The sequence below is a fragment of the Anguilla rostrata genome, unplaced genomic scaffold (genome assembly GCF_018555375.3).
Source record: "Anguilla rostrata isolate EN2019 unplaced genomic scaffold, ASM1855537v3 scaf1092, whole genome shotgun sequence".
Taxonomy (NCBI): domain Eukaryota; kingdom Metazoa; phylum Chordata; class Actinopteri; order Anguilliformes; family Anguillidae; genus Anguilla; species Anguilla rostrata.
The window spans coordinates 12,607-39,334 of record NW_026986431.1 but is presented as its reverse complement, the minus strand read 5'-3'; the positions used below and the strand labels follow the sequence as shown (position 1 = coordinate 39,334).

At 40.3% G+C, this 26,728-nt stretch overlaps 2 protein-coding genes across 3 annotated transcripts in view; both read left to right on the top strand.

Annotated features, from left to right (window-relative positions):
• The window catches only part of LOC135247150 (uncharacterized), a 39,243-nt gene that overhangs the window by 4,980 nt on the left and 7,535 nt on the right, over positions 1-26,728 (top strand). Inside the window, exons 2-4 of one of the 2 annotated variants that reach the window (XM_064320433.1) lie at positions 12,105-12,122; positions 18,151-18,486; positions 18,807-19,127. In XM_064320433.1, coding sequence (XP_064176503.1) covers positions 12,105-12,122; positions 18,151-18,486; positions 18,807-19,127 — 675 coding nt within the window. The remainder of the gene's footprint in view (positions 1-12,104; positions 12,123-18,150; positions 18,487-18,806; positions 19,128-26,728) is intronic. The other variant, XM_064320434.1, reaches the window with a different exon arrangement.
• LOC135247151 (uncharacterized) lies at positions 95-25,283 on the top strand. Its single transcript, XM_064320435.1, has 5 exons — positions 95-450; positions 707-1,027; positions 1,321-1,617; positions 2,210-2,352; positions 21,221-25,283. The coding sequence occupies exons 2-4, from the start codon at positions 730-732 to the stop codon at positions 2,332-2,334; spliced, it is 720 nt and encodes a 239-aa protein (XP_064176505.1). The 5' UTR covers positions 95-450; positions 707-729; the 3' UTR covers positions 2,335-2,352; positions 21,221-25,283.

Genomic DNA, 26,728 nt, shown 5'->3' with positions numbered 1-26,728 from the left:
CCCTCTTATGCATGAAAGGCCCAGCCCTGAGAGATTTCCCTCTCATGCATGAAAAGTCCAGCCCTGTGAGATTTCCCTCTTATGCTGACTGAACATCCAACTTCCCTCTCCTAGCCCAGCTGGCAGTATCTCCAGTCTACTCTGTCCGCATCTTTGTGAGCTTTGGCCATTCCCTCACTCTTCCCTGCCATGGAGCCCCCAGCAGGGATGTGGAGTGGCGGTTTCAGCAGTATGAGTTTCCTGACTGGCTGCATGTGGCCGAACTCTACACCGGAGCCTTTTTTTCTGGAGACGGCTTCCGGGGACGGGTGGAATCCTTCTACCTAACAGAGCCGGGAAACTACAGCCTCACCCTCAGTCCCGTGGTGTACAGTGACCTCGGCATTTACAAATGCCAGTACAAGGATGAGGCTGAGATCCCTCTCTCAGATGTGAAACTAGAAATTAGAGGTCAGCACATGTTGCCTTTTTTCCGACAGATTAAGTGAATGTTTTTAGTGCTTGTGGTTTTGATAGCCCTAAAAGCTGTTTTTTGACAAAGGATATTACTATTATTATTCTTACAATTGTTTTTTGGGGGACAGGATCATTCTAGTCTATATAAAAGCCTTGGGTGGTATGCAGTGGACAGCATATGCTGCACCAGGGCCTTCATCTACACCATCTACCCCAAGCAACTCTCTCTTTTTCTGTCTCTCTCTCTCAGTCCCATCAAATGTTTCCATAGCGATGGGAATGCCCGCCAGTCTTCCTTGCTTTGGGAAAATTAACACACAAGCACGTGCTGATGATCTGGATATCCTCTGGATGAGAGGCGGAGAGAACGTTTACCAGCTCCATAAAAACACCATCACATATGGGCCCAGGTTCGAGAACAGAACTTCACTTTCCCCAGAACAAGCCCTCTATGGAAACATGTCTTTAACCATCAGACAGGCATGGTTTTCAGATGAAGGCGACTACCATTGCTTCTACAGTAGTCCAAAAGAGAGTGGGAATCCAGATTCTGCCAGTCTCTTTGTTACAGGTAAAATTAAATCTTCAGTTTTGTAGCGAGGCCAAGCAGCTCTGGTGTGTTTATTTTTTCTTATATTACTTTTAATCAGTGCAAACATAAAAATATTTCATACAGAAATATTGCGTAATGTACCTCGGATTTGCTGAGAAATGACGCCAGTAATTTGTAGGATGCCATAATTTGCCCTGTATTGTTTTTACCTTTTTACATGATCAAGCTGACTGCTGTTGATAATGTGTTCATATCCCCTGCATGAAAATGTGAAATATGCAAATATGTAAATGAATTCCCTGTCCTCACAGGCCACCCAACCCAGAACCTTACAGTGAAGGCCGGTGGTTTGCTCTCCATACCGCTCTATGCCGCAGACCCAGTGAGGGTAACATTCAGTGCAGGCCTTGGTTCAGATGAGGTGCTGATATTCAATGCAAATAAAGGCCCAGCCAGGTATGGGGAGCGTTGTGCTCAGAGATGTGAGCTTCTGGCCCAGAACTACACCCTTTTGCTGAGGAGTGTGACACTGGAGGATGCCGGAGTCTACAAGGTGACCGATCCCGAGACTAAGAAGACTATTGGCTCAGTCTCTCTGCACGTCTCAGGTACGGTCCTCCTCTTCAGCTCTTTGTGTTTGTGCAGATGCAGGGCTCAGCATCTTATTGGTCCACTCTGTTATTCCACTGAGCTATGGCTGCTGTAAGCCATTGGGAAAATGACCTCCCTGCTCCGTTTGACACAGTTGATCCTGATGGTAACCCTGGCCCACAAACCAGTATCTCAGGAATTCCAAAGGGATGTACTTTTCCTAACTTGTCTGCTTGCATCAGGTAACATGGCAGGGTTGTATCATAGAAACCTACTGCCTTAGTGCTTAGCGCAGGAGTTCCCCAGAGCTCTATCTCAGAGTCCCAAAGCCTTAGCACTTAGTACAGGACTTCCCCAGGGGTCCATCTCAGAGTCCCACTGCCGTAGCGCTTAGCACAGGAGTTCCCCAGGGCTCCATCTCAGAGTCCCACTTTTGTAAGTCCCTCTAGATGTTTGCTAAATGTAAATGTATTATTATTATTATTGTTATTTTTATTCTTATTATTATTTTTATTATTATAGTTATTAATATTATTATTGAAGTCTTCTTGCCTAATTATTACCTGCTCTGCTCCATTTCTCCTAAATGAGTTCCTCTTTCTCTCTTAGCCCCTCCTCTCTCTACTGGAGCAGTGGCTGGGATAGTTCTGGGAGTGCTGGTGGTGGTGCTGCTGGCGTTGGGGCCTTTGCTTTCTGGAAGTACCGCAAAGAACAAAAGCGAGCAGAGCCTGTAGTCCGTTACCAAGCAGCCAGTGCTGAAGATCAGAACATATCCAGCAGCAGAGCAGCAGACCCAGCCCGAGACCCAGACCGTGGAACTGCTATGACAATGTGCTGTACCTGCAGGGGAATCCCTGGTGTAAAAGCCAAACTCTCCCTCTGACACACCTCCTCCAATAAACAAAAAACCAACCTGGCACAGTTTGAGAGGAGGAGAATGAAATTTACTAGTTCATTTTAAATATGCTTTATTGAATTGACATGATTCTCAATAAATACATACAAAGAGTGTTTCTGGAAAAAATACAATAAACTGATATAAAAATGCAATATTTCCATGTGAACAAACAAGGCTTGATTAAAGTTGATTCAAGTTTTCACCATCGTGTGCATAGTTCCAGTTTTAGTGTGTAAACATTTGAGAAAAACTGTAATCCTGCAGGTGGAACTGATTGGGGCTTGATTGCTTGACGATGCGCACCTGTGTCCATCTAACAGTCAACTGGATAAAGCCTGAAGACACCTCAGGGTTTTTTTTTTTGAGAGAGAGAGATTTTGAAAATTTTCTCTTACCACATTTTGTTTTCTGTATGTTTTGGTGTCTTTTCTGTTGTATGTTGCAGGTGGTCAGGCAGTTTCCTAGTTTTAACACGTTTTTAGATGGTTAGACCAGAGCAGGAAAAAGTTTGCCCGAAGACGCTCCTTTTACTTTGCCCCGGTAGTGAGGTTTAGATCTGTGCTTTCTTTTATTTGAGGAGTAGCCTAGCACTGGTCTGTTTTCTGCCTGAACCACCCTGTTAGCCTACACATGGTAATGCGTTCTGTTTTTTGTCTTATTGTTTGTAATCTTATATTTTTGTTATTGTATGTAGATTTTGACTCCATGTTTGGTTTGTGGCATTTGTGATGTTACTGTCCGTTGGTTGTCCCTGGTTATTGGAACTCGGGTTGGCTTTTGGGACGTAACAACAACAAACAGGAAGGCTAGTGCTGACGGGCAGATGACCGTGGGAAAAACAGCTCCCTTTTTCCCACACGCCAGAGATCATCTGGGCTAGTCTGGTCTCTGTCGTCTTCGCTAATTACCTACGTCATTTGTAAAAGATAGGAGAACGCAGTTTCAGCATAAGGACATAAGAACATAGCTGCCATCTTTCGGATGAGACGTTAAACCGAAGTCCTGACTCAATGTGGTAATTAAAAACCCCATGAAGTGTCATGGGGTTTTTAATTACCACATTGAGTCAGGACTTCCAAGAGTCCAAGAGGAGGTTGCCAAGAGTAGGGGGTTTCCCGGTGTCCTGGATAAATTCCAAACCTGACTCTCTCAAACTTGCCAACTAAACATCCCCTGATTGAATTGGCAAAAAATGTTCTCTCCCTCTCCACCTTAGCTAATGTGTGGTGAGCGTTCTGGTGCAAAATGGCTGCCGTGCATCACCCAGGTGGGAGCTACACATAGGCGGTGGGTGAGGTGAGTTCCCATTCATCACTGTAAAGCACTTCAGAAAAGTGCTATATAAACACAATGATTCATTCATTCATAAGAAGAAGTGATGATGAGAACAGCCCATTCAGCCCAACTCAGCTTGTCTTTTAAATTTTTTTTTTTTACAATAAATGTTAAGAGAAACTGGCTATATAAAAACCATAAAGAAACAAAAATTATCAAAAATAAAAACCACCAAACAATAAAAAATAAAACCATTAAAAGCAATAAAACTCATGGCAACTGTAAAATCAGTCAAAAAAGGACATAAAACTACAGCATATCCAGTGCTTTGTCAAGCATGGCCTTGAATACCAATCAGACTCATTGCCATTTAAATTATAGTAAATAGTTACTGTCATCATTATTTCTGTTTTTGATAGAGGGAGCAGCAGGTGGAAGGATGGAGTGGAGAGGATTGTTGGAAAGGAGAGAAATGAAAATAGGGAGAGGGAGAAGAGGACAGAGGGATTTGATGGAACTTTTAGATTTTAAATAGGTCCTTTTTTATTATTGTTTTTTGTAAATAATTTGTGTATCTGGCGTCTGTTTTTTCATTTACATTCAGCATTTGTAATGGGTAGTATCAAGTGATCGTGTGTTATCATGACCTAATTTGCTTATAATTAATTTGGGACAGTTAATTATGCCATACTTTAAAGTTTAAACTGTCTGATCAGTGACGTGGGATATGTAGTGTTTAGATTTTGGCCTTAGAGAGGGAAACAAGAAAATAAGAATGTGGCCTGGCCTCCCCATCACAAGCATCAAAGCAAAATGTGATTGGGACAATTTGAAATTCCGCTGATACCCTAATCTAGGCTGACAATCTATGGGTCTCACCTCCTCAGAAGAGACAAACCATATGACACAGGACACCATAACAGGGGTTGGAGACCCTGCATGCCTAACATTTCCCATTACTTTGAATGTAATGTTTGAATGTAATCTTTAGGTAGGCCAGTCCTTGCCATGAAGTAGTCCTACCCGCCTTCCCTTCTCTCCTTAACCTAGCATCACCCAATCAGGGCAAACATCCTCAAGCCATGCTGGGTAAGGTATTTAAGATTGCCACAGGAAAAAGTTGGTGTGTTGCGTTTGGTTTTGGAGCCTGGAAGAAGAAGAGTTTTCATCTTTTTATTTTGGTGGTGGTTCCTTGGTTGCGTGTTTTTAGCTGATTTGCTTGTGGCGCTTATACTGGAAGTGGGTGATACTTTGGCAAGGTCTGGCCGATCCGTTTCTCTCTCTCTCTCTCTCTCTCTTATCCGTCTCTCTCTCTATTTCCTGGTATTTCTAGATTAGTTGTTTAATGTTTTGCTGTATGTCTTCTGTTGTGTAATGTAGAAGTAATGTGCCTGCATTCAATAAAGAATGTATGTTTTCAATTCATGAATATAATTGGCTACTTCTTATTGAATTCAATTATTTAATCTGAAAACCTGATATACAGCGTGTTTTGACTTGTTGGTTGATTCCACCAGTTTTCTGCAGACTGACCCATCAAAGAATTTGGCGATTTAATTGATAATTCTAATTTTAAACAAAATTATTAAATTAAATCTAATAAAATATATTTTACATGTAGGTTAAGTGAGGGGTTCTAGCATGCAATATCACTTGGTGCTGAACATTTTAACAAGGACATTGACTGTTGGAACCGCTGGATTCAGAAAATAAACATATTTTAATTAATCCTTGTTGTCCGACAGACATTAGGCCTAATTACTGATTATGTAATGAAGTTGCTGAAGCAGCTGGACTGTAACTCTGAATGTGCTTCAGTGGATGCGTTAACACTTGATTTTGCATCTTTATACAGCCAAAGAGCAGGGCAACAAAAAAAAAAGTGTTTTAATAAGGCAGATATTCCCATTTTCAGATTACAACACAAACCCTAACCCTAACCCAAATCTCAACAAAATAATTTCTCCTGGTTCTGTGAGCCCAACAGCTTTTGATGTCTGGTATTTGTGTTGTTTATGAATCATAACTACACAGCCATTTCGTAGCATTGCGAGATTTTTAAAAAAGTGTTCAATTTGGACGAAAAGCTGAAGAAGAGATGTCTGCTCCAGCTAGTTAGTTAGAGTTAGTTTGTGAATTGTTACATTACATTACATTCATTTGGCAGACACTTTTATCCAAAGCGACGTACAAAAAGTGCATTTCATGGTCATAGACAACTGCTAAACACAGGTTCAGTAAGGTACAATGCTTATTTTGTACAGCTATTTCTAGCCAAGAACACAGTTCACACAGTGAGCACTATTCTGACCTAACCTCTACAAAACAAACTAGGCAGAAGAATAAGCTACAGTATTAGGACAAATACAAATTACGAAAAAGTTCTGGGATGGGGCAACATGTAACAAGTGACATGAAGGGGGGGGGGTTATTTTTTATTTTTTAAAGAGTGAAATATACAGCGTGGTGGTTAGTCTAGGTATAGTCTGAAGAGATGAGTCTTCAGGCCACAGCGGAAGATGGGTAGTGAGGGGGAGGTTCGGAGAAGGACGGGGAGTTCGTTCCACCACTGGGGAGCTAGGGTGGAGAAGCTCTGTGATCCCTTTGGTCGGGTGGGAGGGGTTACAAGGCGCCCTGCTGCCGCAGAGCGGAGTGGTCGAGCAGGCACATAGAATTGAGTCATGTCCTGCAAGTAGATGGGGGCTGTCCTGTTGGCAGCAGTGTAGGCAAGGGTCAGGGCTTTGAACAGGATCCTGGCGGCTACCGGTAGCAAGTGGAGTGATCGCAGCAGAGGAGTGACGTGGGAGAATTTGGGGAGGTTGTAGATGACCTTGAGGTTGTTGTTACCTCCTCTGCAATAAAGCCAGTCTGCAGGGATGGCAGTACCAGGAGCAGACAGGGCAACTGCCAGTCTGCAGGGATTGCAGTACCAGGAGCAGACAGGGCAGCTGTCAGTTTGCAGAGTTGGTAGTACCAGGAGCAGACAGGGCAGCTGCCAGTTTGCGGAGTTGGCAGTACCAGAAGCAGATAGGGCAGCTCCAGTCTGCAGGGATGGCAGTACCAGAAGCAGACAGGGCAGCTGCCAGTCTGCAGGGATGGCAGTACCAGAAGCAGACAGGGCAGCTACCAGTCTGCAGGGATGGCAGTACCAGGAGCAGACAGGGCAGCTGCCAGTCTGCAGGGATTGCAGTACCAGGAGCAGACAGGGCAAATGCCAGTCTGCAGGGATTGCAGTACCAGCTGCCAGTCTGTCTTTTAAATAGTCTCCTGGCAGCTGGTCGTCGGGTCAGCAGAGATGGCTCTCATCCTCCCCCTCCTGGTCGAGCCCCTCCACATCTGGCTCCACCATGTCCCCATTGCTGCTGATGCAGAGGTTGTGGAGGAAGGCACATGTGGACACGACCACCGGCAGAGAGGTAGACTTCCCCTGGAATCTCAGTACAGTTTTACTTAACTGTGTGATTTAAAATTATTTTGCATTGTGCTGTCTGTTGGCTTCACACCGGTGAAAAACATAAACATAATTGCGTATGCGCTTTATGTAAATCACAATCCTTATTTTGCAATGCTGTTTGAAAAAAAAAAAACAATTCTGGGGTGGCTGGTAGAATTTGGTTTAAAAAATTTTTATTCAATTTTGAAAAAGTTAATTTTTCACCCTGATTTAGAGGTTAGCTTCAGTAATATACCCAAGCACACATTTATAATTTATGGATTCACTAATAATGAACTTTTTGTGTTTTTCATCATCTGTCATGAAGCCTATAATGTAAATGACTGATATATCTCAATGTATTGAACATTTGTAATTAAACTATCAATTGTTTCTCCAAGAACATCTCATTATTCTTGAATTTTCACATATATTTTCACCTCATTACAAAACTGACGATATAGTTTCTATGAAGTACCTTGAAATATAACCTGCTAACTGACTGTGTATTTACATTGGATTCATATTCACACATCATTGCCAAGATGTTTTTTTCACGTAGCAGCCTCTCTCTCCTCCATGCCTCATCATGTGCCCTTACCGCTGAAATGTAAGAAATAATAAAATTAAAATAAATATAACAAAGATGGTAGCTAACTATGGACAATCGTCATGCTGTGGCAGTGGACATTCTGTCCTGTAATACATCATCAGAAGCTCCTCTTACCAACCGCAACACAGAGGACAAGAGGAAGGCAGGAGCTGACTATCTGGTTAGCCTAGAGAATCTGTGCTTTTGTGCCTTTTTGTGACTTTTAAATTTTTTAAAGTTTTTAACTTTTTAACTGTTTTTTGCTGTTTTTGTCAGTGCTGCATTTACCCTTGCAAATTTATACTGAACAAAAATATAAACGCAACACTTATTTTTGCAGCCATTTTTAATGCATTTAAATAATACCTCAAAGATTTGTTTTTATGTGCACAAAGATTTTATTTCTCTCAGATTCTTGTTGTTCAACACCATGTCACAGATGCCTCAGGAGTTAAGAGATCATGCAATTGGCATGGTGACTGCAGCAATGTCCTGTAGAGCTGTTGCCAGAGTAATGGGTGTTCATTTCTCCACTATAAGCCCAGCGTCATTTCAGAGATTTTGGAAGTTCGTCCAACAGGCCTCACAACCGCAGACCACGTGTAACCACGCCAGCCCAGGACCGCCACATCCGACTTCTTCACCTGCGGGATCATCTGAGGCCAGCGACAGGGACAAGCCGATGAAACAGTTTTACACAATCATAGAATTTCTGCACAAACTGTCAGAAATCGCCTCAGGGAAGCTTATCTGCGTGCACAACGTCCTCACCGGGGTCTTGATTTGTCTGCAGTTCAGCATCACAATCCACGTGAGTGGGCAAGAGCTCACCTTCGATGGCTACTGGCACGCTGGAGAATGGTCCTCATCACTGATGAATCACGGTTTCAGCTGTACAGGGCAGATGGCAGGCAGCATCATGTATGGCGTCGGGTGGGTGAGCGGTTTGCTGATGTCAACGTTGTGAACAGAGTGGCCCGTGGTGGTGGTGGGGTGTTGGTATGGGCAGGCATATCCTATGGGCAGAGAACTAAAGTGCATTTTATCCATGGCAATTTGAATGCACAGAGATATTGTAATGAGATCCTGAGGCCCATTGCTGTGCCATTCATCCACCGCCATCATCTCATGTTTCAGCATGACAATGCACAGCCCCATGCTGCAAGGATCTGTACACAATTCCTCAAAGCTGAAAATGTCCCAGTCCTTCCATGGCCTGCATACTCATCACAGATGTCACCCATTGAGCATGTTTGGGATGCTCTGGACTGGCGCATACGACAGTGTGTTCCAGTTTCCACCAATATTCAACAACTTCGTACAGCTATTGAAGAGGAGTGGGACAATATTCCACAGGCTACAATCAACAATTTGATCAATTCAATGCGAAGGAGATGTATTGCGTTGCATGAGGCAAATGGTGGTGACACAAGATACTAATCAGTATTCTGTTCAATTTCATGGTATCTTCTTTTTTGGGGAATCTGTGCCTAACAAATGCATATCTGTATCCCCAATCACATGAAATCAATAGATAAGTGCTTAATGCATCTATTTCAGTTGACTGGTTTATGTTCATTACCATTGAACTCAATAAAATCTTCGAAATTGATTAGCGCTGCATTTATATTTTTGTTCAGTGTGCATTCCCTGCAGTGACTCTGTCAAAGCAGCAGTACAGATCCAAGCCTTCCGCTGTTCAGCACTGTAGGGTACTGACGTGAGCAAATGTATATTAGCTACTCTGTTCTTCATGTACTTGCTGTTATTATGAGTCTGGATGTATTTTATTGTGTTATTACTTAGGAATTATTAGCTAATGAATAAACTTTTTTGTATTTTAAATAGCCGTTGAATCATTTTTGTATTTTCAATAGCCATTTAGTAATTTTTGTATTTTAAATGGCCATTCGATCATTTTTGTTTCAAGATCTAACTCAACAGGGGTGAACTACGAACCGAGATTACAGGGCTAGCAAGCTAACTTAAGCTAAAACTACTCATTGAAGCTAAAAAAATTGATATTCATAAAAATGAATGAATGAGATGATAAGGTCAAGTGCGGTGAAGGTCAAGGTCAAGCCTGATGCAAGCGAAGGAGCAGGTCTGAGGTGGTGTGCAAAAATAATTCTGATGCAGTGCTTGGAGCATGGTAGGGGCTGGCATGCAAGTTGCGGATGGGTAGGTGATTCCCAGGCAGGGGAAATCCGGCTGGCTGGGAGTGTGTACAGCCCTACAGTCATACTGCCTGTTGTTCCCCAATGATTATTGGATCAACCTGTGGTCATGCAACTCATGGAGAGGGTGAATGAGGGCAGAGAGAGTGGTGCCCTGGCGGATGAGGTGATGTCACACGTTAATGCTCAAGATAACGTTCCTTCTCATCTACACAGAGGGCTCTAAGGACCCCCTGTCCGGGCGTGCAGGGACTGCCTTTTGCATTCTCGAATTTAAGGTGGGAAAGTGTAGACGGGTGACGGACCATGCGGCAGTGTTTACAGTGGAGTTGGTGGCGATTCTACTGGCCTTGCATTGGGTGTAGGGTGTGCAGCCGGATAGGGTGGTCATATGCTCAGATTTTAGTTCAGCGCTGATGTCTCTGCATACTTTCCGTTCAAACAGCAGAGAGGATGTGGTATATTAGGTACTGCCCACCCTTCAGCAGGTTGGGATGGGGTATGAGTAAAGTTTCTCTAGGGTGTTGGCTCATGTAGGGGTCAAGGGGCATGAGGGGGCTAACCATCTAGCTAAACGGGCACTAGGGAGGGCAGTGCCAAATCTGGAGGTCCCACAAGGGACGGCAGTGTAGTATAATGGGTAAGGAGTTGCTATTGTAACCTAAAGGTCGCAGGTTCGATTTCCCGGTAGGACACTGCCGTTGTACCCTTGAGCAAGGTACTTAACCTGCATTGCTCCAGTATATATCCAGCTGTTTAATTGGATACAGTGTAAGTCGCTCTGGATAAGAGCGCCTGCTAAATGCCTGTAGTGAGTAGGGAGGAAGCTGAAGGGATAATTAAAGCTGCAGTAAGGAGGAGGGGGCAGGAAAAGTGAGACGGGGAGAGCAGGGGTCGACACGGAGGATGTCTGGAAGGGATAGGAAGGAGGAATCCATGATATCCAGGATGAGGTTGGGGCGTACGGGACTGAATGGGACACTGAAAATTATGGGTAAGCAGGCTGTGTGATCACTGCCAGGTGTAGGAATCAGTGACCCACCTTTCGGAGGAATGTGATAAGTATGTACGGGAGAGGCTATGTAATGCCCTGAGGGAACATGGCATTCAAAATTTCAAACTGGGAGCACTGTTGAAGATGCCATCGGGAAATGTGGTGTACAGACATCTGTTTCGCTTCCTTAGGGAAATGGGATTAGTTAGGAGGGTGTAGAATCAGTTATTTATGTTATAGTGTAGTTGCTTTTCTGTTAAGATACTGATTGCAAGTCTAGTTAAGTTTAGGTATATTTATTCTATTTGTTTATTATTTTTTTTCTTTGAGTAGGATATGGTGTCATTTTGGGGATAGAATATTTATTTATATATTGTTATCAATAATATAACAACCTTGCTGGAGTGTGACCCAAAGAGAGCTGTGACCTGGTTGTAACTACTTCCTCCCTGAAAAATGTATTATTATTATTATTATTATTATTATTATTATTATTATTCATAATAATAATAATAATAATAATAATAGCAACAACAACAACAACAGCAATAATAATAACGATAATAATACTTCTAATAATAATAACAATAATAATAAACAGAAGTTTAAAAAAATGATAATAGCATATAAATAAATCAACTATCTCCAAAACGACATTATATACTACTCAAAGAAAGAAAAGAAATAAACAAATAGAATAAATAAACCCAAACTCAACTTGACCAACAATCAGTATCAGCAACCAAACTATAAAATAAATACCTAATTCTACAGTCTCCGAAGTAGTCCCGTTTCCCCATGGAAACGAATCAGATGTCAGTTGGCAGGTGGCAGTAAGTCGTTGGTTTTACAACCGCAAAAACTGCATAAAAATTTAATGATTAAATGATAAAAATCATAATGAAACCGGAATCCGGTAAGGATACTCTCAATCTCAATTTAGCTTTCAGTTTTGGGGACAGCTTCGCACTGCTGAATGTGCAGCGTGGTTCTGTGCTAGCCAGCGGAGCCACGGCGAAGAAAAGACGTCTAATTTACTGGAGAGAGTTTAAATTAAGGAATTTTAATATAATACTATTACTAATAGTTTTTAGTGGAATGTCTAGCGATTCCCAGACGGTAATGCGATTTGCAGGTGTTTGCGTCCTGTTGGGTGAGTAAGCTACACACGTGCATTTGGCACTAATGAAAGTGTTTGGTTTCAGAAGGTTTAAAGGAGGGTAAACGTCCCTATTATGCCCACGTACCATATAAACCCACATGCAACTTCTGAGTCAAATAAAAATAAAAAATAAAAACTACATCATTTTTTGCTGTGTGATGTTTCTTCAAACGAAGCTGCTTGTTACATAAATGACCATTTTTATTGTAAGTCAATCAGATTTGTCGACATGTATAGTTTACAGTTTTGTATGCAGTTTATATTATACTGTTAAATAGACAATAAATGTGTGTGTTCATCTTTATTTTTTAATTAACATTTTTGCCTAGTGGGCTTAAAGGGGACTCTTAGTCTAGCAAAAAAATCACACTGTCTGGGGTGGATGTAAATGAGTATAGCTACTTACTTCTCTGCATGATCAATTTATACTTTTCAGGTTATGTTAGTGCACTATATATAGATTTATTTCATATAGTTGTTTTTCTTAATGTGATGTGAGTAGAATAAAATATTCTGTCTTTTAACCATAAATTCACTGATGTTCCCTTAATGCCCACCTGCTCCCATTAAGCCCACTTTACTGTGTTTCAATGGGGATTTTCTCCCTTTTGAATCAGTTATTTATGTTATAGTGTAGTTGCTTTTCTGTTAAGATACTGATTGCAAGTCTAGTTAAGTTTAGGTATATTTATTCTATTTGTTTATTTTTTTTTTTTCTTTGAGTAGGATATGGTGTCATTTTGGGGATAGAATATTTATTTATATATTGTTATCAATAATATAACAACCTTGCTGGAGTGTGACCCAAAGAGAGCTGTGACCTGGTTGTAACTACTTCCTCCCTGAAAAATGTATTATTATTATTATTATTATTATTATTATTATTATTATTATTCATAATAATAATAATAATAATAATAATAATAATAATAGCAACAACAACAACAACAGCAATAATAATAACGATAATAATACTTCTAATAATAATAACAATAATAATAAACAGAAGTTTAAAAAAATGATAATAGCATATAAATAAATCAACTATCTCCAAAACGACATTATATACTACTCAAAGAAAGAAAAGAAATAAACAAATAGAATAAATAAACCCAAACTCAACTTGACCAACAATCAGTATCAGCAACCAAACTATAAAATAAATACCTAATTCTACAGTCTCCGAAGTAGTCCCGTTTCCCCATGGAAACGAATCAGATGTCAGTTGGCAGGTGGCAGTAAGTCGTTGGTTTTACAACCGCAAAAACTGCATAAAAATTTAATGATTAAATGATAAAAATCATAATGAAACCGGAATCCGGTAAGGATAATCTCAATCTCAATTTAGCTTTTAGTTTTGGGGACAGCTTCGCACTGCTGAATGTGCAGCGTGGTTCTGTGCTAGCCAGCGGAGCCACGGCGAAGAAAAGACGTCTAATTTACTGGAGAGAGTTTAAATTAAGGAATTTTAATATAATACTATTACTAATAGTTTTTAGTGGAATGTTCAGAAGGTTTAAAGGAGGGTAAACGTCCCTATTATGCCCACGTACCATATAAGCCCACTTGCAACTTCTGAGTCATTTTTTTTTTTTTTTTAATTACATCATTTTTTGCTGTGTGATGTTTCTTCAAATGAAGCTGCTTGTTACATAAATGACACTTTTTATTGTCAAAGTCAGATTTGTCGATATTGAGTTATCGAAGCACATGTGTGACATGTGCCTGCTGATCCTAGAAGTTGCAAGAAAAGATTTAGGTACCCTCCGAAAATAACATTTTTTGTATATTTCTACTCCTGTTTTTGAATGAGACATATGTTAGAATTAGAATTACTTGAATTAGAAATATTGTTTCTTATGAAATCAAAATATGAGTTTTAGCACGCTAGCAAACAGACCACATGCTGCATCAATACAGTAGCTACATAGTATGGTTCATTGCAATGACAAAGCATGATAAGCATGTGTAGTTTACAGTTTTGTATGCAGTTTATATTATACTGTTAAATAGAGAAATGTGTATGTTTATCTTTATTTTTTAATTAACATTTTTACCTAGTGGGCTTAAAGGGGACTCTTAGTCTAGCAAAAAACCACACTGTCTGGGGTGGATGTAAATGAGTATAGCTTATTACTTCTCTGCATGATCAATTTATACTTTTCAGGTTATGTTAGTGCACTATATATAGATTTATTTCATAGAGTTGTTTTTTTTTAATGTGATGTGAGTAGAATAAAATATTCTGTCTTTTAACCATAAATTCACTGATGTTCCCTTAAAGCCCACCTGCTCCCATTAAGCCCACTTTACTGTGTTTCAATGGGGATTTTCTCCCTTTTGACTTTTGAACCATTTTCCTCCCTAATGTTGACCTCACCCGATGAATCAGCTCCATAATTCAGATAATTAATACCCATATTTAAATATCAGTGATATTGTATAGATCAATTCATTCTGGATAGGCCAATGTTGTCAGGGTTTTGACGGGTTGGACCCAAGCACAGAGTAAGAAAAAAGGAGACTCAAATGTAAATGAAACAAAGACTTATTACAACAAAACAAAAAAAAGGGGAACAAACAAAAGGCCACGAGGGGCAATAACAAATGAAAACTCAAAAAATAAAAAATAAAAACTGAGGAAACACCCAAAGGAACTCAAAAAACTCAAAGGGTACCAGACACAGGGAACAGAAACAGGGCAGAACACAAGCAGGTTTAAAAGCAGGCAGGAACACAGTCAGAAACAAAAAAATGATGCATACAAATCAGGAACAAACACAAGAAGCCAGCACCTGAGTCAAGGGGACAAAGAACTTAAATAGACTGAAAACCAACAAGACACAGGAGGGCACAATTAACAATCAAACCAGGAAAGGGTGGGAACAATGAGACACAATCAGAAACAATAATAAAATAATTGAAAGCAATAATACAATTAACAGGGGAACAAGCAGGACACAAAACAGAAGTGCTGCCATCTGGCGGCCCAACAAGGAAAAACAGAGACAGAAATACAGAACCATAACATATGTTCTGTCTTAACATTAGCAATAATTTTTTAATCTTTACTTTTCAGATGAGTTTTAGTTTGAGATGACTAAAACATGAAAGAACTACAGTTCATGTCCATGCATGATAGAAGTGCAAGTTCATCCTCTGCAAAGCAGGGCTGTAGGGACCTGGACCATTCTATTTGCGCAATCATGAGGTCATTGAAAATCTGTATAAAAACAAGATGAAAGCCATGAAAGACTTGTTAGCGTAAGACTGGCAAACAAAGACAACCACAACGTGGACAAAAGATTGAAACAAACAAACAAAATAAAGCTTAGACCACCCTATAACGTTATGTTACACTACTAACTAAGGCTACATGGAGCAAATGATAGCCTTACTAAAACGATACAATCACCTCAAAGAGCATAGGCCTACGTTTAGTCTAGGAGAAAGCAGAAATTGCAGAAATGTTGACATCTTTCTTGTTTATTTTGTTTAAGTTATAGGCTAATGATACAAGAGCTTCAAGATGTTATGACAGATGTCTCCTCATAATGAACTGTATGTTTTAATGTTACTCCACAATGAACTGAATGGTTTTAAAATGTGTTTTTACAATGTTTTCAAACTACTAGCCTAAATGTGATTAACATTTGAAAATAAATTAAAGTAATTGTTTAATTGTAAATCCTGAAATTGACTCATTTACTATCCTTATAATATTAGTATTGAACCTGCAAATTGTTTTTCTTTCAGTCAGTCGGTCTTCAGAAATCTTAAAAACACCTGCACTTTCAACCAGCTGGCTGGACCAGAAATTTTGGGCAATTTCAAATGCCAACAGCACACCGTAGGATAGAGATACAGACAAAATGACAACACATATTGAAAGATGAAGTATTGAAAAGTAATTTCCACTATATTTGATTTGTAGTTTTTTGGCTACATTCCAAAGAAGACGTATTGTAAGTTTAGCTTTTTCTGCGTTGACAGCACAGCAAAAAGGCTGGTCACGCCTATTTCAAATGCCGTTTACAGGCCATAGGATAAGAGTAGAGACAAAATGAAAATAGCAATTGAGAGCTAAGAGATTACAGATTTGAATAGATTTTTAAAATATATATTTATTTATCAACAAATCATGACGTGGGTTTATTTGGAACACCCAGGGGCTTAAAGGGTACTTTAGGTACCCATTAAGCCCATGCCAGACTTTTGACATATTTTGACAAATTAAACAATAAAAACATTAGAAATTGGTATAAATTAATTATTGACACTTCAATTGAGAGATTAGACTTTCATTTTAACTAAAATGTTCTCACTTAAATTGGGGCAGTATATATTAAAAATGTCTGAAAAGCGGATTTGGTGGGCTTAATAGGGACGTTTACCCTAAAGGTCGTTTAAGTAGATAAGTGAAATTTCAAAAGTGGCTATAGAAAATGGGCAGGATGCGAATTGACTTGAGAAAGGGGGATTTGAAAAACTTGCAGGTCTCTGCAGGTTCTGGATCGAGGATACATCGCATTAAAAGATGATGTCCGTACATTGCTCAATGTTCCCAAGAAAACGTGTCATCCCAGCCAGGGATGCTACTTCAACTTTTTGGAGTTCTCTGCATTATTAATACATGTGCAGAGTCTCTGCACATGTATTACTAATGCATGAAGTCAGTGAGTCATTTATTATATGTATGCACATAGCCTACCGCCAGAAAAAACATTAAATTTGTCACCCTTACCCACGTAAACCTATTTACAATGTTAGTGATAACGTATAAGTTGCCCAGCTTGTCTGTTTATTCATACCGCATTTTGTAGAAGGCTTAATGTTTTTAGCAATAGGTAGCGTTTAGCCTAGTAGCCTAACTTGACTAGTTACACGAAGTGCTGTCATTGTGCCGAGCGGGAGTGAATTTGACGGGGAACGTGCATTTTTATCTTCAATCTCTACCTTCAAAAAAAAAAACTATTTGCTTTACCCCAGATATAATGGGACACGTGTCATCCAACAAGTTCCAATTTGACTCTTCTGTCCATAGAACATTATCCCAAAATGCCTGGGGACCATGCAGGTTCTTTCTTTTGCAAATATGAGATAAGCAATGATATTTCTCTTGGTTAGCAGTGGTTTCCACCTTGCTACTTCCCCATGAATTCCACTTTTACCGAGTCTCTTTCTTATTGTGGAGTCGTGAACACTGATCGAAGCTGAGGGGAGGTTCTTCTGGGATCTTTTCTGACTTTCTGGATGATTTTTCCTTGGAGAAATTTTGGCAGACCAGCCACTCATGGGAAGATTCACCACTGCCCCAAGTGTTCCCCATTTGGTGATAGTGACTTACCAGACTGATGCAGGCTATTTCAACAACTTTTTTTCTAACCTCTTTTGGAATTTCCTTTGATTATGGCATAATGTGCTTATAAAACTTTGTGACAACTTCACTCTGATGGTAAGGTTCAGTATCAGTGAGATTTAGTTTCAACAGGGCTGGGTGCAATTAAGCCTGGCTGTGTTCAGTCCGCTGAATCTAATTATCAATTAAATTTGGTTAAATTCTTGAAATTCTTGATTAAGTAACTTAGGGGGCAATTACTGTTATATGGGTGTTTGATAACTTTTTTCATTAAATGAAATTATTTATATATATATATATATATATATATATATATATATATATATATATATGTGTGTGTGTGTGTGTGTGTGTTTAGTGTTTACTCTTAGTTCCTTTGTCTAATATTATATTTTGTCTCATAATCTGAAACCATTCAGTGTGACAAATATTCAGTAATAAAAGAAATCAGGAAGGGGGCAAAACACTTTTTTACAGCATTGTATATGCTTGTGTGTGTATGTATGAATAAATAAATAAATAATAAAAACTGGCATATTGGTGGACAAAAATTTAAATTTAAATGATTTAAACTATAAATTATTTATTCTTATGTGAGCATGGCCCAGCCCTGTGAGATTTTTTTTTATGCTGACTGAACATCCAACTTCCCTCTCCTAGCCCAGCTGGCAGTATCTCCAGTCTACTCTGTCCGCATGTTTGTGATCTTCGGCCATTCCCTCACTCTTCCCTGCCATGGAGCCCCCAGCAGGGATGTGGATTGGTTGTTTCAGCAGTATGAGCTTCCTGACTGGCTGCATGTGGCCGTACTCTACACCGGAGCCTTTTCTTCTGGAAACGGCTTCCAGGGACGGGTGGAATCCTTCCACCTAACAGAGCCGGGAAACTACAGCCTCACCCTTAGTCCTGTGGTGTACAGTGACCTCGGCATTTACACATGCCAGTATAAGGATGAGACTGAGATCCCTCTTTCAGATGTGAAACTAGAAATTAGAGGTCAGTGCATGTGTCCTTTTTTCCAACAGATTGAGTGAATGTTTTTAGTGCTTGTGGATTTGATAGCCCTAAAAGCTGTTTTTTGACAAAGGATATTAATATTATTATTCTTACAATTGTTTTTGGGGGGACAGGATCATTCTAGTCTGTATAAAAGCCTTGGGTGGTATGCAGTGGACAGCATATGTTGCATCAGGGCCTTCATCTACCCCAAGCAACATGGTTGTGCTGTTTAATTCCTGTATGCCAGGAGTGCTTTGTAAATCTCTGTCTGTCTGTCTCTCTCTTTCCCTCTCTCTTTTTCTGTCTCTCTCTCTCAGTCCAATCAAAAGTTTCTGTAGCGATCGGAATGTCCACCAGCCTTCCTTGCTTTGGGAAAATTAATACACGAGCACGTGCTGATGATCTGGATATCCTCTGGATGAGAGGCGGAGAGAACGTTTACCAGCTCCATAAGAACACCATCACATATGGACCCAGGTTCGAGAACAGAACTTCACTTTCCCCAGAACAAGCCCTCTATGGAAACATGTCTTTAACCATCAGACAGGCACGGTTTTCAGATGAAGGCGACTACCAGTGCTTCTACAGCAGTCCAAAAGAGAGTGGGAATCCAGATTCTGCCAGTCTCTTTGTTACAGGTAAAATTAAATCTTCAGTTTTGTAGCGAGGCCAAGCAGCTCTGGTGTGTTTATTTTTTCTTATATTACTTTTAATCAGTGCAAACATAAAAATATTTCATACAGAAATATTGCGTAATGTACCTCGGATTTGCTGAGAAATTACACCAGTAATTTGTAGGATGCCATAATTTGCCCTGTATTGTTTTTACCTTTTTACATGATCAAGCTGACTGCTGTTGATAATGTGTTCATATCCCCTGCATGAAAATGTGAAATATGCAAATATGTAAATGAATTCCCTGTCCTCACAGGCCACCCAACCCAGAACCTTACTGTGAAGGCCGGTGGTTTGCTCTCCATACCGCTCTATGCCGCAGACCCAGTGAGGGTAACATTCAGTGCAGGCCTTGATTCAGATGAGGTGCTGATATTCAATGCAAATAAAGGCCCAGCCAGGTATGGGGAGCGTTGTGCTCAGAGATGTGAGCTTCTGGCCCAGAACTACACCCTTTTGCTGAGGAGTGTGACACTGGAGGATGCCGGAGTCTACAAGGTGACCGATCCCGAGACTAAGAAGACTATCGGCTCAGTCTCTCTGCACGTCTCAGGTACGGTCCTCCTCTTCAGCTCTTTGTGTTTGTGCAGATGCAGGGCTCAGCATCTTATTGGTCCACTCTGTTATTCCACTGAGCTATGGCTGTTGTAAGCCATTGGGAAAATGACCTCCCTGCTCCGTTTGATACAGTTGATCCTGATGGTAACCCTGGCTTTTCCTAACTTATCTGCTTGCATCAGGTAACATGGCAGGGCTGTATCATAGAAACCCACTGCCTTAGTGCTTAGCGCAGGAGTTCCCCAGGGCTCCATCTCAGAGTCCCACTGCCTTAGCACTTAGTACAGGACTTCCCCAGGGCTCCATCTCAGAATCCCACTTTTGTTAGTCCCTCTGGATGTTTGCTAAATGTAAATGTATTGTTATTATTATTGTTATTTTTATTCTTATTATTATTTTTATTATTATTGTTATTAATATTATTATTGAAGTCTTCCTGCCTGATTATTACCTGCTCTGCTCCATTTCTCCTAAATGAGTCCCTCTTTTTCTCTTAGCCCCTCCTCTCTCTGCTGGAGCAGTGGCTGGGATAGTGCTGGGAGTGCTGGTGGTGGTGCTGCTGGTGTTGGGGGCCTTTGCTTTCTGGAAGTACCGCAAAGAACAAAAGCGAGCAGAGCCTGTAGTCCGTTACCAAGCAGCCGGTGCTGAAGATCAGAACATATCCAGCAGCAGAGCAGCAGACCCAGCCCGAGACCCAGACCACTCTCCCTGAACTCCATCTCCCCTTCTGCCAATGAACAGAGTGGTCAGACCTGATTGAAATGCAGGAGAAAAAGTCTTAGAGTGTGGAACTGCTATGACAATGTGCTGTACCTGCAGGGGAATCTGCTGGTATGAATTTTATTGGATCTGACCAAACACGGAGAGGGACAGAGTGGAAGGGACAGACTTTTGACGCCCCTTCACCAAAATGTCTATTGGTATTGAGTTTGTAGTGAGCATACACACATACCTCAGACACACAGACACAGGCCCCCCTCAGTACTGTGGTGGAAATTGCCTTCATTTCCCCCGGTTGGTAAGAAGAGTCCAACAGACGTACACACAATATTCAGTTCAGAACAGGTGAAAAGCCATTAATTTGGCTCTCAGAACAGGTGAAAAGCCATTCATTTTATACAATTAAAAGTAGGTGAAAGGCGGGTTCTGGAATTTTCTGTCTGTCTCAAACTGTTTTGCAGCTTGTCTCTGATTGGTTAAAAACATTGGATTTCTGAGATACAGACTTGTTTAGACGTTCTGACTTCTTCAAGGCTATCATGTCACAGTGGCTTAAAACAATGAAGAAATACAGAGACATTTTCTGGGGAAAATAGGAACATGCACGGGAGGGGCTATGCATTCCCAATAATTCTCAGTTAGACAGAAAAGAAATTGAAAATGATTTCTTAAGGTTATATAAAAGCAAGTAAATATGTAAACAGTAATTTCTTATTTTTCCCTTACAGTACGCTCACTAAATTCACAGACCTCCCATTTTTGTGTTCCTCCACTTTAGCCTATCTAGACAAAAAATGCAAAAAAAGATACCTCGGTACCAAAATAGAAATCCCAGGTGTAAAAGCCAAACTCTCCCTCTGACACCAATAAACACCTCCTCCAATAAACCAAAAACCAACCTGGCACAGTTTGAGAGGAGGAGAATGAAATTTACTAGTTCATTTTAAATATGCTTTGAATTGACATGATTCTCAATAAATACATTGAAAGAGTATTTCTGGAAAAAATACAATAAACTGATATAAAAATGCAATATTTTTAATATAATACATATAAAAACAAAATTAATCTCAAAACAGTGCCAAAGATCCAGTTGCCAAAGATCCATCAGAATTGCACTGTTGGGTCAATCAGTTGCCACTTTGACAAATTAGACTTTTTGTAACCAGCTCTAAACTTTAAAGTTGTTTTGAGTTTCAATCAGCACGTTTCATGGAAGCTACTAAGCTAGTTTTCCAACCCCTTAAATAATGCTTTAGGTCTTCTGCAATCAACATGACAGTGAAGGATGGTCTCCACCATTCCACAAAAAGGACAATGACCAAAACCTTTTGGATTAATCACAGAATTAAAACATTAACAGCAATAGTACCATGTAGGATTCTCCACTGGAGATCACCTGATGTTCTTCTGACGGGCTTTATAAAAAAAATAAACACTAAAAAAAACATAAGCCAGTCATATTTCAAATTAAAATGCAAATCTGAAATTGCATTTCATTTTCATTTGATGTGCACAAAAAAAATCAAGACATCGTTAAAATACAAATGCAACAGCCTAGTTTGCGTTTTCACTGTTAACTTAATGTAGGGATTATGCTTCCATACCACACTGGTTTAACATTACCTGGATGTAGGTTTTCCTCTCAGTGTCTCTTCTTCAATTTAATTAACCGTTTGAAGCCTTTACACAACATCTTTTCAGTGCCTTACTGTTCAGTATGTACAGATCTGGATTTTTTACACTCTTACATTCGAGTGCAGGTCCCGCTAGACCATCTAAGTCTGAAGTAAAACCAGGTTCAGGAAAGGGCTCATCCTTAATAGTTCCTGCAGTTCAGTTCTCATCAAACGTCCTGGTTTTTGGTCCAAGGCCTCACTGAATTAAAGTGAAATTAAGAAACCTTCCAGTTTAAGCAAATGCAGTGTTACGTCTCGCTTTGTCCGGCTCGTTTATAATAAACGCTCGAACCAAACACAAAGAGAAGCAACCTCCTCACCTCCTCAGGAGAGACAAACCATATGACACAGGACACCATATCGGGGGCTGGAGACCCTGCATGCCTAACATTTCACTTTACTTTTAGTTTGAATGCAATCTTCAGGTAGGTCAGTCCTTGCCATAAATTAGTCTTACCCCATTTCCCTTCTCTCCTAAACCTTAACCCAGCATCACCCAATCAGGGCAAACATCCTCAAGCCATGCTGGGTTAGGTATTTTAGGAAAAAGTTGGTGTGTTGCGTTTGGTTTCGGAGCCTGAAAGAAGAAGAGTTTTCCTCTTTTTATTTTGGTGGTGGTTCCTTGGTTGCGTGTTTTTAGTTGGTTTCCTTGTAGCGCTTATACTGGAAGTGGGTGATACTTTGGCAAGGTCTGACAATCCGTTTCTCTCTCTCTCTCTCTCTTTCTCTCTCTCTCTCTATTTCCTGGTATTTCTAGATTAGTTGTTTAATGTTTTGCTGTATGTCTTCTGTTGTGTAATTTAGAAGTGGTGAGCCTGCATTCAATAAATGTATGTTTTCAATTCATTAATATAATTGACTGCTTCTTATTGAATTCAATTATTTAATCTGAAAACCTGATATACAGCTTGTTTTGACTTGGTTGATTCCACCAGTTTTCTGTAGACTGACCTATCAAAGAATTAGGCGATTTAATTGATCATTCTAATTTTAAACATAATTTTTAAATTAAATCTAATAAAATATATTTTACATGTAGGTTAAGTGAGGGGTTCTAGCATGCAATATCACTTGGTTCAGTATTCAGAGTGCTGAACATTTTAACAAGGACATTGACTGTTGGAACCGCTGGATTCAAGAAATAAACATATTTTTAATTAATCCTTGTTGTCGGACAGACATTAGGCCTAATTACTGATTATGTGGTGAAGTTGCTGAAACAGCTGGACTGTAGCTCTGAATGTGCTTCAGTGGATGCGTTAACACTTGATTTTGCATCTTTATACGGCCAAAGAACAGGGCAAAAGTACATTGTGTTTTATAAAGGCAGATATTCCCATTTTCAGATTACAACCCTAACCCTAACCCAGATCTCAACAAAATAATTTCTCCTGGTTCTGTGAGCCCAACAGCTTTCGATGTCTGATATTTGTGTTGTTTATGAATCATAACTACACAGCCATTTCGTAGCATTGCGAGATTCAAGAAAAAGCGTTCAATTTGAACGAAAAGCTGAAGAAGAGATGTCTGCTCCAGCTAGCTTGGCAGGCGTGTAGCCACATGTTGGCATCGGCCTGTCCCGATCACAGGTCTCCCCAATCAAATGGCAGAAAAAAAATGTTATATTGTATTTTGGTCAATTAAAACTCTGGAACATCAAAAAAAAAAAAGTTACTGCGCGCCAGTAAGTTTGTAATCTAAATAAGTAATCTAAATGAAGAAGCACATTCCGAGTTAGTTTGTGAATTGTTACATTACATCACATTACATTCATTTGGCAGACACTTTTATCCAAAGCGATGTACAAAAAGTGCATTTCATGGTCATAGACAACTGCTAAACACAGGTTCAGTAAGGTACAATACTTATTTTGTACAGCTATTTCTAGCCAAGAACACAGTTCACACAGTGAACACTATTCTGACCTAACCTCTACAAAACAAACTAGGCAGAAGAATAAGCTACAGTATTAGGACAAATACAAATTACGAAAAAGTGCTGGGATGGGGCAACATGTAACAAGTGACATGAAGGGGAGGGGGGGGGGGTTATTTTTTATTTTTTAAAGAGTGAAATATACAGCGTGGTGGTTAGTCTAGGTATAGTCTGAAGAGATGAGTCTTCAGGCCACAGCGGAAGATGGGTAGTGAGGGGGAGGTTCGGAGAGGGACGGGGAGTTCGTTCCACCACTGGGGAGCTAGGGTGGAGAAGCTCTGTGATCCCTTTGGTCGGGTGGGAGGGGTTACAAGGCGCCCTGCTGCCGCAGAGCGGAGTGGTTGAGCAGGCACATAGAATTGAGTCATGTCCTGCAAGTAGATGGGGGATGTCCTGTTGGCAGCAGTGTAGGCAAGGGTCAGGGCTTTGAACCGGATCCTGGCGGCTACCGGTAGCCAGTGGAGTGATCGCAGCAGAGGAGTGACGTGGGAGAATTTGGGGAGGTTGTAGATGACCTTGAGGTTGTTGTTACCTCCTCTGCAATAAAGCCAGTCTGCAGGGATGGCAGTACCAGGAGCAGACAGGGCAACTGCCAGTCTGCAGGGATTGCAGTACCAGGAGCAGACAGGGCAGCTGCCAGTTTGCAGAGTTGGCAGTACCAGGAGCAGACAGGGCAGCTGCCAGTCTGCAGGGATTGCAGTACCAGAAGCAGACAGGGCAGCTGCCAGTCTGCAGGGATGGCAGTACCAGAAGCAGACAGGGCAGCTGCCAGTCTGCAGAGATGGCAGTACCAGGAGCAGACAGGGCAGCTGCCAGTCTGCAGGGATGGCAGTACCAGGAGCAGACAGGGCAGATGCCAGTCTGTCTTTTAAATAGTCTCCTGGCAGCTGGTCGTCGGTTCAGCTCTCATCCTCCCCCTCCTGGTCGAGCCCCACCACATCTGGTTCCACCATGTCCCCATTGCTGCTGATGCAGAGGTTGTGGAGGAAGGCACATGTGGACACGACCACCGGCACAAAGATAGACTTCCCCTGGGATCTCAGTACAATTTTATTTAACTGTGTGATTTAAAATCATTTTAATCCTTCTTAGTTTGAATGTTACTGTACTTTTAAGTTTCGTGAATTGCTTGTTTACGAATCAAGTGCTGCATCTATACATTGTGCTGTCTGTCGGCTTCACACCGGTGAAAAACATAAACATAACTGCGTATGCGCTTTATGTGAACTATCATAAGCCTTATTTTGCAATGCTGTTTGAACACAAAAAAAACAATTCAGGGCTGGTAGAATTTGGTTTGGTTTAATTTGGTTTAAAAAAATTTAACTAGATTTTTAAAAAGTTAATTTTCCACCCTGATTTAGAGGTTAGCTTCAGTAATATACCCAAGCACACATTTATAATTTGTGGATTCACTAATAATTAACTTCATGATGATCTTTTTGTGTTTTTCATCATCTGTCATGAAGCCTATCATGTAAATGAGATATCTCAATGTATTGAACATTTGTAATTAAACTATCAATTGTATCGACAAGAACATCTCATTATTCATGAATTTTCACATATATGTATTCCTCATTACAAAACTGACGATATAATAGCTTCCATGAAATACCCTGAAATATAACTTGCTAACTGACTGTGTATTTACATTGGATTCATATTCACACATCATTGCCAAGATGGTTTTTTTTCACGTAACAGCCTCTCTCCTCCATGCCTCATCATGTGCCACTGAAATATAAGAAATAATAAAATCAAATAAACATAACAAAGATGGATGGTAGCTAACTATGGACAATTGCCATGCTGTGGCAGTGGACATTCTGCCCTGTAATACATCATCAGAAGCTTCCTCTTACCAACCGCAACACAGAGTACAAGAGGAAGGCAGGAGCTGACTATCTGGTTAGCCTAGAGAATCTGTGATGTTCTGCCTTTTTGTGACTTTTACATTTTTTAAACTGTTTTTTGCTGTTTTTGCGAGTGCTGCATTTACCCTTGCAAATTTATACTGAACAAAAATATAAACGCAACACTTTTATTTTTGCAGCCATTTTTAATGCATTTAAATAATAGCTCAAAGATTTGTTCTATGTGCACAAAGATTTTATTTCTCTCAAATTTTGCCCACAAATTTGTTTATTTCACTGTTACTTAGCATTTCTCCTTTGTCAAGCTAATCCATCTTCTGCACAGGTGTGGTATCAAGATTCTGATTAAAAGCCATGATCACTACACAGGTGTTCCATATAATGGCCACCCTAAAATGTTGAATTTTTTGTTGTTCAACACCATGTCACAGATGCCTCAAGAGTTAAGAGATCATGCAATTGGAATTTCCCCATGGAACAGATGTCAGTTGGCAGTCGGTAGTTGGCAGTAAAACCGCAACAACTGCAAGGAAGATAAAAAATGGTAAGGAGAACCGGAATCTCAACTTAGCATTCAGTTTTGGGGATAGCTTCGCACTGCTGAATGTGCAGCGTGATTCTGTGCTAGCAAGTGGAGCCACGGCGAAGAAAAGACGTCTGATTTACTGGAGACAGTTTAAATTAAGGAATTTTCATGTAATACTTTTACTAATAGTTTTTAGTCGTATGTCTCAGTAGCGATTCCCAGCCGGTAATGAGATTTGCACGTTTCAGTAGCGATTCCCAGCCGGTAAT

What these genes read in the sequence shown, in the direction of transcription:
- LOC135247151 (XM_064320435.1), top strand. Translation starts at nt 730, where the DNA reads ATGGGAATGCCCGCCAGTCTTCCTTGCTTTGGGAAAATTAACACACAA. An exon ending in TGCCAGTCTCTTTGTTACAG is followed by an intron (nt 1,028 to 1,320) that starts GTAAAATTAAAT and finishes CTGTCCTCACAG; the next exon opens with GCCACCCAACCCAGAACCTT. An exon ending in AGTCTCTCTGCACGTCTCAG is followed by an intron (nt 1,618 to 2,209) that starts GTACGGTCCTCC and finishes TTTCTCTCTTAG; the next exon opens with CCCCTCCTCTCTCTACTGGA.